Genomic DNA, 12876 nt, shown 5'->3' with positions numbered 1-12876 from the left:
TAGTCACAAATACTTGATCCCAAGCTGGTGCTACTCTTTGTCAGAGGCTTAGTGGGTATAATTTCAATGGAGGAGGTGTTCTGGAGATTTGGGGTACTTACTGGTAGATCACGTGTGCACCCATCCAGGAGGTATCTGGACACTCAAATGGAACACACAGACACACATAAACATACACACACACACACACACACACACACACACAGACACAGACACAGACACAGACACAGACACACACACACAGACACACACACACAAACACACACAGACACACAGACACACACACAGAGAAGCCTGTTAATTTTAAAATGCCTTGGCTACTTCAAACCTGGGCATTCCAAAACTGTCCCCTGCTACCCCAGGCACAATTGGGGACATTGCCATTGGTCACTTATCCAATTTTTTACATAGCTCATTGGCTTTATTTCCTGCAGCTCCTACATCCATCCATATCCCACCACTTCATGGAAATTTCTCCTTCTCCTCCTCTCTGCTCCCTTTTCATTCAACTCTAAGGGTCCCATCCCATCTCCTTTGCCCAGTCATTGGCCACTGGCAAATATACTGATTGATCAAAAACCAATTGAGGACAAGGACCTTTAGCATTTGGACACACAGATTCCTGATTGAATCAAAGCATCAGAACCACTCTCCAACAGGAGGTATGCCACTAGAGTTATGATGAATGAGTTTAAGAACTTGTACCATTCAGAATCCACTCTGTTTCATGTAAGCAGTTCAAGATGTGAACTTTCACCTGCCATCCCTTCATTCTCCAATCAGGAATTCATGTACCTCTGGAATGATAAGTCCAAATAATCTATATTTACAAGTTGCAGTTTTCACAGTGTTTTATCATAGCAATATAAAAATAAGTAATACATAGATAATAACACAATACAAAGCAGAAATCACGTGTAGTCTGAAACGAGAGCCCTAGAGTAGCTCAGTGGTGAAAACCAAGGGTCACTCAGCTAGATGATAAACTGACAAGTGGGATAACAGTAAGTATCCAAACACACTCACCCCCAAAATTGAGACAAGACATATACACCAAGAAATACCATAAGCATCCTAACTCTAAATGAGTAGATCCTGTCGCAAAACAGAAACTGCATGAATAGCCAAGACAATATACATTTTTCTCAAATCAACACTTAACAGACTAATATTCTAAGCAACATAGCTGGTATATAAGAATTTCAAAATGGCAATTTTCAATATTTCCAAGGAACTCAAAGATGATAGGAACCAATGTCTGAATGAAGACAATGAAAAAAAAAAACAGTTAAATAAGGTAATGAAAAAGTTCAATGCATGAAAAAAAATTGAGATAGAAACTGAGATGTAAACTCAACCTGAAATAATAATTTGTGTGTGTATGTGTGTTTGTATGTGTGTGTGTCTATGTGTGTCTGAAAGTAACAAAACATCTCATAGTGAAGAATATATTAGGGTAGAAAAAAATCATTACTTAATCAAACAAAATTACTTAAACACACACACCCACACCAAAAACAAACAAAACAAACACCAACAAAAAACCCACCAGAACACAAGGAACAAAGCAACCAGTAAATCTGGAACACAATGAAAACACCGTGGCTCTGGAAAATAATTATTAAGGAGGAAAGAAAACATGGTAAAAGAAATAGAAAATATGTTCCACAAAATTGTGGATGAATAGATAACTGGTCTTAAGAAACCTCAGAGACACTGATAAGTGGATATTAGGAAATAAAGCTAGGAATACCCATGGTAAAATTCACAGACCACACCAAGCTCAGGAAGAAGGAAGACCAGAGTGTTAGAAGGGGGAACAAAATACCAATGGGAAGACTTACAGAGACAAAGTGTGGAGCAGAGACTGAAGGAAAGGCCATCCAGAGACTGCCCCACCTGGGGATCCATCCCATATACAGTTACCAAACCCAGACACTATTGTGAATGCCTACAAGTGTTTGCTGACAGGAGATTAATATAGCTGTGTCCTGAGAGGCTATGCCAGTGCCTGACAAATACAGAAGTGGATGCTCAGAGCCATCCATTAGACAGAGCACAGGGTTCCCAATGAAGGAGTTAGACAAAGGACCCAAGGAGCTGAAGGGGTCTGAGGCCCCATAGGAGGAACATCAATATTAACTAACCAGTACCCCCAGAAGTTCCAGGGATTAAGCCACCAACCAAAGAATACACATGGAGGGACCCATGGCTCCAGCTGCATATGTAGCAGAGGATGACCTTGTGGGACATCATGGGATAAGAGGCTAATATGACCTTCAGACCATTTTAAAAGTCTAAAGTACAAAGATTCTTCTGAGATTCAAAAAAAAAATCTCCTCATATTATGTCCCCACAAAATAAACAGAAAACTATATACTTAATACATACAATGGTACAGAATATTCATTACTAAAATATAACTAGAAGGGCCTCTAACTCGGTTGCTCAAATGATTACTCTCTCAAACCTCTTGAGCTGAAACTCAATATTCTACAATGCTCAGAGCATTTTTTCTTTCATTTTGGACATTTGTAATAAAGTAGATAGTAGGATATGAGTAAATTGCATGATAATGTGAAAAAGAAAAAATAGAGAAGAGTAAAATCAGCATTCTAGGGTAAAAATTGGATATTACGTAATTAGGGGTTTTTATCTTTATTGATAGCAATATTTTAACATGAGTAGATATTCTCTCCTTGAGATATCAATATAAATATTATAATGGCGGGGAGCAAGGGGAAGGGGAAGTGAATAGGGGGGTTTCTGAGGAGAAACTAGGAAAGAGGATAACATTTGAAATGTAAATAAAGAAAATATCTTAAAAAATAAAAATATTATAATGGTTTCTCTGTACAGAGATCAAAACATGTATTTTTAATCCTTGTTTATTTCTACTGTCTGTTGTCATTCTTCGTGGTTTTCCTTTGGTAAATATTTTGTCTCTTTGCTGCTTAGTTTTGTTTCAAATAAGAAGAGATCATCTCTCCAGCATCCCAAATTGTGTGACTGCAGGCACCTTGGCAAGCTTTTTGACAAGAGAAAATAGTGTGCTAAGGTAGAATCCTGTTTTTCCAATAAGTAATCCATGAGTTCAAAAGAAAACTTACTGTGGCCACTAATTCTGATGGTGCGTTATCTGAACTTGACACCTGGAATAATCCGTGGGTAGGTGGTGGTTATGCCTCACTCATAGATTTATTTAAGTTTGAGGGGAAACTGTTTTTGGTTGGTTGGTTGGTTGGTTTTAAATCTAAGACTATCTTGGCAGGTGGACGGACACATACTCTGAATGTGCTGTCAATGTGGCCCATGGTGAGGCTTAGCGGAAGGATCTAGAGACAAGTCAGCTGACGCTGAGTAGCCAATGAGAATTCTCCACTTGCTGCTTTAAATTAGAGCCATGGCAGTTACAGGAGCAGTCGCCATTAAGACAATGGTGCCCCTGCTATGGGGAAAGCCTCGCGGATAACGAGGGGCTGCCAAAGTGGAGGACATGGGAAGTCAGAGGACTTAACTGCTTGGGTAAACTACAATAGTCTCTTTAAATAAGTTAAACGTGTTTGCGGGCTGAATGGCCAGGGTAGAGGGATTAATCTGTGATCCGAATGGATCGCTCAATGGTTCTGAATCTGCTCTCATTTGTTTTGAGGAAACGGTTTCTCTGAACTTCACTCATGGGACTAATCCTTTCCTACTGCCTGTTTAAGGTTCTCCATATAGCCTTTAACCTGCTCTTCACGAATTTATATTCCTGAGAAGGACTTGGTGACACTTTAACGACTGTGGCACGAGGTATTGAAGTTCAACCTCAACCTACATTAACGTGGTAGGATGGATTTTATGACTTGGTCCTTTAGAACAGTAAGGACTGAACTGTGTAGATATGGAATACCTTTGTACAGTATTAATTAATTAATTAATTTATTTATTTATTTATTTCTTGTTGCTTTGATTTGTTTTGGTTTTTCCAATCTGTCAGTTCATGCTATTTTCTGAGCTGATTAGACACCAAGGGTCCCGGTTTAGAAAGGCTTTAATATGCTGATATCTTAAACTTTTCCCTCATGTAGTGTTACAGAGGTTTCAGTACATCTCATCCTGCATTAGGGTCTCTCGGCTTCTTTATCCACTTTAACCAGCTCTGTTTGTTGAAACAGTTTTCTTCAATATAAATTTTTGGCATACTTAAAAAAAAACATAAGTGGCCGTGGCTGTATAGTTTTATTTCTGAGTCATCTATTCTATTGACTGGGGTCCACATAGCTCTGTCTCTTGTAATAACATTCATTTTTGTTTCTATGGCTCTGCAGCCTGAGAGCAGGTGCTGTGGTTGCTCCAGCATTGCCTTTGCAGGGGGATGACTTGGCTCCCTACAGTCTTTTGTTCTTGTCTACTTATTTTGAGCCATTGTGTTTCTTTGAGGTAAATATAATTGGGATTTTGCAAGGCATTGCATTGCTTCTGTAGGTAACTTTCAGTAACATGGTCGTTTTGCTGTTCTATGTAGTGGGAAGCCTTTCACTCTGCCAATGTCTTTTTGAGTTTCTTCAGTGTTTTAAAGTTTACACTGTTCAAGTACTTAGCTCCCTTAGTTTGGATTCTTTATAGGTGTTTTAAGTTTTTGAAAACACTGCATGGGATTGCATTCCTGCTTAATTTCTAGTACCAAAGTTTCTGGTGAATATGAACTGGACAGAATTTTATGTTGCTGTGCATACTGCTTTTCTTGGTGAAAGTGTTAAAGCACATCTTAGTGCTTGTGCTCAACTGTTGGTACTCTTCTTAACTGTAGGAGCTTATCATTTACCCATAGAGAGATTATTTAACCTTCTCCTTTATGTTTATAGCCCATTTACTTCCTCATTTTGCATTACTGCTGTAGGCAAAACCTTCAAGCAGAATACAGGGGTTTAGAGAGCTGATCCTAGTCTCTTATCCATTGACTTTAGATAAAATGGTTTCTGCTTTCACAGTTCAGTATAATGTGCTTTACAAGTTTGTTATGTAGAACCATTTTATGTTGAGGTGTGCTCTGAGACACTTCAGGACTGCTGTCACAAGCAGAACGCTAGCTTTTCTCAAGCCCTTTTCTGTGTATCCTTCCATTTTGGGGAATGTGACCTTTTAAAGCAAGCATACTTTTTTCCACTGTTTCATTTTTCATATAATCCTTCAATCTCTCCTCTAAATATGTCTAAGGACTGAATTACATCTATTGATTTCTGTATCCTGAAGCTCCTCTTGGCACTGATAGGAAACTAGTTTGATCATAATAATTTTGCTGAAGGCTGTGAGCATGCTGTGAGCAAGTCCTAACCTGAGCTAAGTTTTCTCAGAGTTTCACATTATTATTTATTTCTTTGTATGATAGTAATGTTTAAATGGAGAGTTTCCTTGGATCTTTATTCCAGCCCCAATATTCATTAGATTAAGTGGTGCAGTTTGCTGGTGAACTTTTCCACCGGCTTTTTCTTTGATTTTTTTAGTTCTAATATTTTTATTCTTTGTTTTCAAATTCAGTTTCTTGCTGATGTTCTCATTTATGTTTCTAGTTTGCATCTCTAATTCCTTAGCTACATTCCTTCACCTGCTACTTTGTACCTTCTTTGAAACAACTGAATCTTATTTTGTACAGAGTTTGAATTCTCAGTGCAGCTTTCCAGTCACTTCATTGTCTCAAGTTTCAGCAGTTACATTTTAGGGGTTATGATCATTTCCAGGATTTCATAGTAATTGTGCTTCTGTGCTCTCATTTCTACATCACTCGCTATTGGTATTTCTTCTAGTTTTATTTGGAAATGTTACTGAACATCTTCCTCTTGCAGGCTAAATCTTCATTACTGTCCAGAGGACAGAAATAACCACTATAACAGCTGCAACACCAATACAGACCATGACTGTAATAGACAGGAAGTTGATTAAATCTAACTACTACAGCTCAAATGAGAATATAGCAGAAAGTAAAAAACTAGTGTGCGGTGAGCCATAAAGTTAAAACTGAATGGGGGTCAAAGTGGAAATAGTAAATGAATGAAGTTAATTAGGTGGGTGGAGGAACCTAAGAGGAAGCAATGCTGAATTAGGGAAAGGAAAGTGTAGAAGGAAAATGGAAGCATGTTAGAAAGAGGAGGGGAAAGAGGGAAAGACTGCATGAATCAGAAGATATGTGTGAACAAAACTAGGTAAATGTAAAGACAGAAATAAAAACTAGAAGGTTTAAAATGCCAGACACTCTTACTGAGGCTATGGAGTGCTAACAAAAAGGGGCCTATCATGACTGCCATTAAGAAGACCCAACAAGCAGCTGAAAGAGTCAGATGCAGTTATTTGCACCCAACCAATAGACAGAAGCGGCCTAACCCTGTTGTTGAATTAGAGAAGACTGAAAGAAGCTGAGTAGAAGGGCGACCCTGCAGGAGGACACTCAGTCTCAATTAATCTGGAACCCTGAGATCTCCCAAGCACTGGACCACCAAACACACAGATAATATGAGGCCCCCAACACTCATAGAGTAGAGGACTTCTGGTTTTGTGTCCATTCAGAGATGATGCACCTAACCCTCAAGAGCCTGGAGGCCCCAGGGAATTTAGAGGTCAGGTGGGGTAGGGGCAGGGGCATCCACATGGAGAAGTGGTGGAGTGGGGTTGATGTATGTGATGTAGGGCAGTCAGAGGGTGGATGAGTGGCAGGGAATGTAATATGGGGTGTAGAAAACAAATTAAAAATAAATAAATTTGAAAAAAATGTACATTTTAGACGATATAAATGGATAGCAGAAAGAAAAGAATAAAATACAATGGGCAAAATATTTTCTAAAGGGTCCATCACTTAGAGATGCTTATTTCTAGGTTGGAGTGTTCCAACTGAAGATTTACAGTGGTTTATCTCATCTTTATTAACTTTTGCATTGGTGCTGATCCCTGACCACTCATAGATCAGTTGTTTAACACAGTTCCTTTTAGGGGCTTTCATTATGCTCGCTCTCTCTCTCTCTCTCTCTCTCTCTCTCTCTCTCTCTCTCTCTCTCTCTCTCTCTCTGTGTGTGTGTGTGTGTGTGCGTGCGTGTTTGTCTGATGTGTGTGTATGTGTCCCATGAATCTCTGCTAAGTATTCATAGTTTTTATACCTGTAGGGGTGGCAGGTTCTCCCTCTCCCCAGAGGCTCTCCATGCTCGGGGATGAAGATCATGCATGTGTTTTTAAGAGTTGAGTTTGGAAGGAGGGGGCACTGAGTTTAGTGTTGGGGGTTTCATCTTACTGTGTTCTTATCCTACCCAGCAGGAGACAGTCTGTGTGAGAGAAGAAGTTAATGAAAACTTAAGGTCTTTTCTTAACGTGACATTTCAGTTTTATATGTTCCTATGATACTGATTTATTTTTAAAAAACAGTTTGTGTGTTTGCATGGTATGTGTTTCAGCACAAGTTGGGTGTATGTCAAAGAGCTCTGTGGAGGTCTCTGGACAACTCTTTACAGTAAGTTCATTGTTTTGGTATCAAAGGGAAAAGTGGTGAATATTTTGATTATGTGTTTCATTTTGCTTTCTCAGAATCACAGGTAACTTAATGTTTTAGTATTTTCTATTTGCAAGGTAATGATGGCATCACTTTTGTCTGGATTTGCCCATCAACGACTTTTGTGATGGCTTGTGTACTTTTGAGATAAACTATCAGAAGTCAGGTAACAAAGTGAACAAAATTGTCTTCTGATAACCTAGTGATCATTTCTATTGGCATTTTATTACACACACACTTATTTATGTATACATACATATGAAAAAGGGTTGTATGTATATTCATGGACAAATAGACCTTAATATACTCACAAACCAATTTCTATGCCCTACAAGTAGACGTCTCTAGAAGTAGATGTTTTATTGCCTATATATTATACAGATAGTTATCTATGTTGCTAACAATGGTTGCAAAGAAAATACTGTGGATATTTGTCATGTTTTCTAAATGTTTCTCACTGAAAATGTAGGTTCCTTAAGATGGACACCAAGGACCCACCCACACTATTGGATCTTGCTACACAGAGTTTAATGAGTAATGAGCATGCAGCAATCCAAGCCCTGGAGGAGATCCCAGGGGAGCTTTTTGTCCCTTTGTTCACTGCTGCCTTCACGGGTAGACACAAGAATATACTGACAGCAATTGTGAAGGCTTGGCCCTTTGCCTGTCTCCACATTGGGGCACTAAGTGTGCAGGAACCCCAGTGTGAACTCCTGGAAGCCTTGGTTGAGAGTCTTCAATTCCTCCCTGCCCTGAACTCAGCTACTAGGTAAGACCTGGTATAATAGAGAGATAGTAAGACACAGAAGAATATGCCTCTATCTGCTATCCTCTCAGATGTAGTATATGCAAATAGTGAAAAAGTTTACAGGACGGTTAGTCCAGCACGTGAGGTCACCTTAACACAACTGTCTTATAGTGTTGAATATGGCATGTAAGTGATTGAGGGAACTATTGGTGGGTTTGAAGTATGCTATTATTTGCATTAAACAAAGATATGAATGTTAAGATTGCTGAGGATTTGCGAAGAAAAATGGAAAAACCAGTGTTCTTTACTTTTCATGGGAAGGAGTTATTGGCAGTAAGTCTATGTAAAAAGTGTAGACGAAGAGCTACAGAGATAGTTTAGCACTTAAGAGCAATAGCTCTTATTACAGAGAAGTCCAATTTCCAGGACCCATAATGCAGCTCAAAACTGTAACTTCAGTTCTACAGGATCTGATACCCACATACAGGATAAACTCCAATGCACATGGAAGAGAAATACAAATAAAAACTGAAGTGTAGACCAAGAATACAGTGATTTGATTTTTGTGAACCCACAGTAATCCATGAAATTTAGGAAATCCCAAGGTCAGTTTTGTTCTGCTCACTGCTGCCTCCATGGATGGGATTTCTGAGACCCTGAGAGCAATGTAAAGCTTTGGCCCTTTTCTGTCTCCACATGAGAACATTAAGTACACAAAGGGGTCTTCAGATGTTTCTTCCAAGAACTCAGCACTTCAGTAAGAATGTGTGTATTTCACACATGGTAAGATAGCAAAACCTTATAAAGGAGCCTGTTCCAAGAGCACAGCAGTTAGTTATGCTGTTCTATCGTCCACAGTTAGTAATAGCAACTGCTGAAAATGCATGTGAGGTGGCTGGTCTGTCAGTTGAGATTACCTTAGTAACTCTGATGTCTTACCTAGGGTTTTAATTGTGTAATAGAGGTGAGCGAGGCTACTATTGATAGCTGTACAAAATGGAGACATTGCAAAGAAACAGGTGAGCAAGATTTGTGAGCATTAGATGCTATAGAAAATAGGAAAGGATAAAGTATTTTCATAGGAAAGTTGTGCTGGTACGTTGTATATGAAATGATAGAGGAAAATATTATTTTGTCACGACATTATACTACTATTGTTCCTGCTTGGTTATATTGATGTTTGCCACCCCTCAGATCCTCTGGTTTTTGTCTGTTTTGTTTTTGCTTTGTTTTGTTTTGTTTTGTTCTTTTTTCTTTTTAACCTACAGGAGCCCTAAGCTGAGGATCCTAGATTTAAGGCAGGATGCTGGCTGCAAGACCGTATGTCCTGAGATCACTACTAAATCGACAATTTGCTTTCATTCTTGTGCTCACTCTGAGCACTCTATCTTCAAAATTGAAGGCCAGGAGGGTCTTTCAAGTTCCAAGTCTGAGGCTCAGCCCTCTAAGTTGCCTATGGAATTAATAGTGGACATTTCCCTTGATGGTACTTTGAGGGAAAGGGAGTTTTTTGCTTTGCTTCTGAATAAAGTAGAGCAGAGCCTAGGCTCTCTGCATCTGTGCTGCAGAGATTTGCAAATTAATAATTTGTGTGAATGCAGACATGCATTAAGCCATCTGGATCTGAAATGTGTTCATCACCTGGCAATTGATGGATCTCCTCTTACTGAAGTCACCAACCTATTATCTCGTGTAGTACAACTGGACAAACTTAGCCTGTCTGAAATCGCTTGTAGATCTTTGAATGGGAGAACGTTTAGAAATTTTATCACCCAATTGAGTCGTATGGATCACCTGAAGGAGCTCAGCTTGTCTTCATTCTGCCTCACAGATCATCTTGAAAATGTCCTGAGGTAAGGGCTTGGGATAGATACTGGGTTTAAATTAATATCCAGTTTTTATAAGAGAAAGAATTCTTAGATACTCTTAAGCTTTCCATAATCATGTCTCCTAGCTCAGCATGGGTAATGCTGGGAGTTTAAAAACAACCAGGAAAGGCCATCTTTCTATACTTGAAGAGAAAAGCAGGCTTTCAAAAACCTTAGCCACCTAAGCATGGCCAGGAACTGAGCTCAATCCAGAAATATAAAGGAGAAAAGATGCATGCAGTCCTTCTCTAGCAGTCAAGAGAGGAGGAACTGAAAGCAAGACTTTATGTTGTGGCACTGGTGCATGTACTCTAGCCATATACCCATAGGCTGATGTCAGATGATTTTCCTAATCTGCTATCTCCAAGGTTTAGGCTGTGAAGGTGGAGGCTGCCATTTATGGACTGGCAAAAGGGAGCTTCCAGTTGGTTGCTCCTTCTGTCCTATCTGTTCCAAGCAGGCGAACTAGTTCCACAATTTATCGTGCTATAATTACAAAGTAGATAATGTTTTCACTAAGTCTTCACAGGACCCTATAACAACATATTGTACACCTTGTAAAGGTTAAAATATTATATGTGAGACTGTTAAATTGACTTTTACAGACTCACAAGTCTAGTAAGTGTGTTGAAGATCACATCATTACGTGCTAATACACTATAAGCTTAAAACAGTTTGTTCTAGGTTCATGAATATTGTTCTCCTCACCTGGTCCTCATTTTTCAGAATAACTTTTGTGTTTCCTCCCTACAGAGTACTATCTGCTGCTTTGGAATTCTTGTATCTGCCATTCTGTGGACTTTCTTACAGTGACTTCAAGTTCCTCTCTGAGTGCCCTCAAGCCAATCATTTAAAGTTGCTGAATATCAGCAACAATCCAATATATTGGGAAGATTGTGAGCCATTCTATTATCTCCTGCAGAATGTTTCTACCACCTTGCAGCATCTGGAAATTAATCATTGCTTTTTAACAGATTCTACAATCTCTGTTCTTATCCCAGCCCTGACCAGCTGTTCTCAACTTCGAGTGTTTCGCTTTTCTTCAAATCCAATTACCATGGGAATGCTCATGAGAATTCTGGAGCTATTAACACCATTGAAGGAGCTTAAATATGTGATTTATCCCATCCCTGTCCATTGCTATGGGAGGAGGTATTTTCAAGGCAGTTTAGATAGACAGAAGGTTGAAGATGTGCAGACACAATTGAGATTAATGCTACAGGAGGCAGAAAGGAGTGATATGAATTGGATCACTTACTCTGATTAAATTATGCAGTCGAACACAATTTCAACCTGATATGTTTCCTTTAAGTGTTAACTTTTTTCTTAATCCCATAGTCAGAATATAAAAGGTTCTTATGTTGTAGGAAAATACAGTTAAGAAGTATAGGTATGTAACAGATTTCTATAGAGAATAATTTACAAGAAGATAGAGAACTTTGAGAGTACCTATGTGTCTCTCAGCTATTGCTGTGGATAGCATTTCATCTTACCAACTAAAATTTTAAGTAGAGGATATGGGAAAGTTTTCTTATAAAATACTAACAACACCCTGTCCTCACTGAGATTAACCTGTGTGCGTACTTAGTGCCAGTTGTGACAATAGAACTTTTCCTGGATGTGATTTTGGACACAGGTGGCTATTGAAACCAACATTTTTATTGCATAAGTTGTTTTAAGCTTCTATCTTTCAGCTGTCTTCAGTTGTTTAAAGGAAACCACCTGGATTTAACAGTGACAAAAAAATATCTGTAACTACTACCATTAAGTGGTTCAATTTATATTTCATGTTGATTGAGTGAGGATTATTTTGGGATATTATTGTAGACAGCAAGAATGAAAAGACAAGTTTCTGCCTCAAAAAACTCATAGACTGAATATTTCTCTGGTTTTTCGGTTGATAAAGCCACTTGGAAGGTGTTTTACACACTTAGACCCCAAGCTTCATCTTCCCTGCTCTTAATACATATTCTCTTCAATGCAAAACGGACTTTATGATGTTGGATCTCGTCAGCAGGATTCAGGGATTCAATATTACCATCTTGGAGGCAAGATCTCACATCTGTTTGATGTCTACCATCTGGCCTGGTGCAAAATGCCTGGTATAACAGACTGGAAGGGAAGAGAACTTTGTTTCTTTGTTTTAGACGTCTCACTAAGGTTGTTTGACTCCACTCCTTTGGAACTTTGGCGAGACAGCATATGATTAGGAGTTTTGACAGAGGGAGTTCCTTTCAACTCAGGAGGCCAGGGAGGAGAGAGAGAGCTCTGAGTCCCCACACAGCCATCAGGAGTGTGATTACATTGACTTGCATCCTTGAACTAGCCTGCTCAAATATTTCAACTGCCTGCCATGGAACCATCAGCTTGAGACCAATATGAACTTGGAAAGACAGTTAGGAGTCCAGCCACAACTCCGACTATTATTTCTTTAGATATTTTTTCTTTTACCACTAGTTCCTTCGTGGTATACCTGACTCAGTTTGATATTCTGATTTTTTTCTATTGAACTTTACACATTTGCCATAATATTGTGTAGCAAATGCATTATGCATGGAGCTGTTTATAGTTGAAATACGATTACCATAAACAGAAAAGTGTAGTTTGCTCAAGATGTAGTGTGAAAAAAACATAAAAACCTATTAATTAGTATGCTATTTTTGTTAATGTATTGAAAAGTTAATACACTACATTGCTAAAACGTAGAAAAAGTGTATAAAATTTAGTTTGTTCCTGTCAATCCT

General features: G+C 38.8%; 1 protein-coding gene across 1 annotated transcript; it reads left to right on the top strand.

The window, feature by feature from the left end:
* The first annotated feature begins 7992 nt into the window (after positions 1-7992).
* LOC147004550 (melanoma antigen preferentially expressed in tumors-like) lies at positions 7993-11399 on the top strand. Its single transcript, XM_085837585.1, has 3 exons — positions 7993-8285; positions 9533-10117; positions 10886-11399. The coding sequence occupies exons 1-3, from the start codon at positions 7996-7998 to the stop codon at positions 11397-11399; spliced, it is 1389 nt and encodes a 462-aa protein (XP_085693711.1). The 5' UTR covers positions 7993-7995.
* Positions 11400-12876: the final 1477 nt, after the last annotated feature.

This window comes from Mus caroli, unplaced genomic scaffold, assembly GCF_978045245.1.
Source record: "Mus caroli unplaced genomic scaffold, Mus_caroli_1 scaffold_5, whole genome shotgun sequence".
Lineage (NCBI taxonomy): Eukaryota > Metazoa > Chordata > Mammalia > Rodentia > Muridae > Mus > Mus caroli.
This window is presented reverse-complemented; position numbering and strand designations above follow the sequence as displayed.

Excerpts from the sequence above, each read along its gene's own strand:
- LOC147004550 (XM_085837585.1), top strand. The coding sequence starts at position 7,996 with ATGGACACCAAGGACCCACCCACACTATTGGATCTTGCTACACAGAGT. Across the intron at positions 8,286-9,532 it reads GCCCTGAACTCAGCTACTAG|GAGCCCTAAGCTGAGGATCC; the intron begins GTAAGACCTGGT and ends TTTAACCTACAG. Across the intron at positions 10,118-10,885 it reads CATCTTGAAAATGTCCTGAG|AGTACTATCTGCTGCTTTGG; the intron begins GTAAGGGCTTGG and ends TCCTCCCTACAG.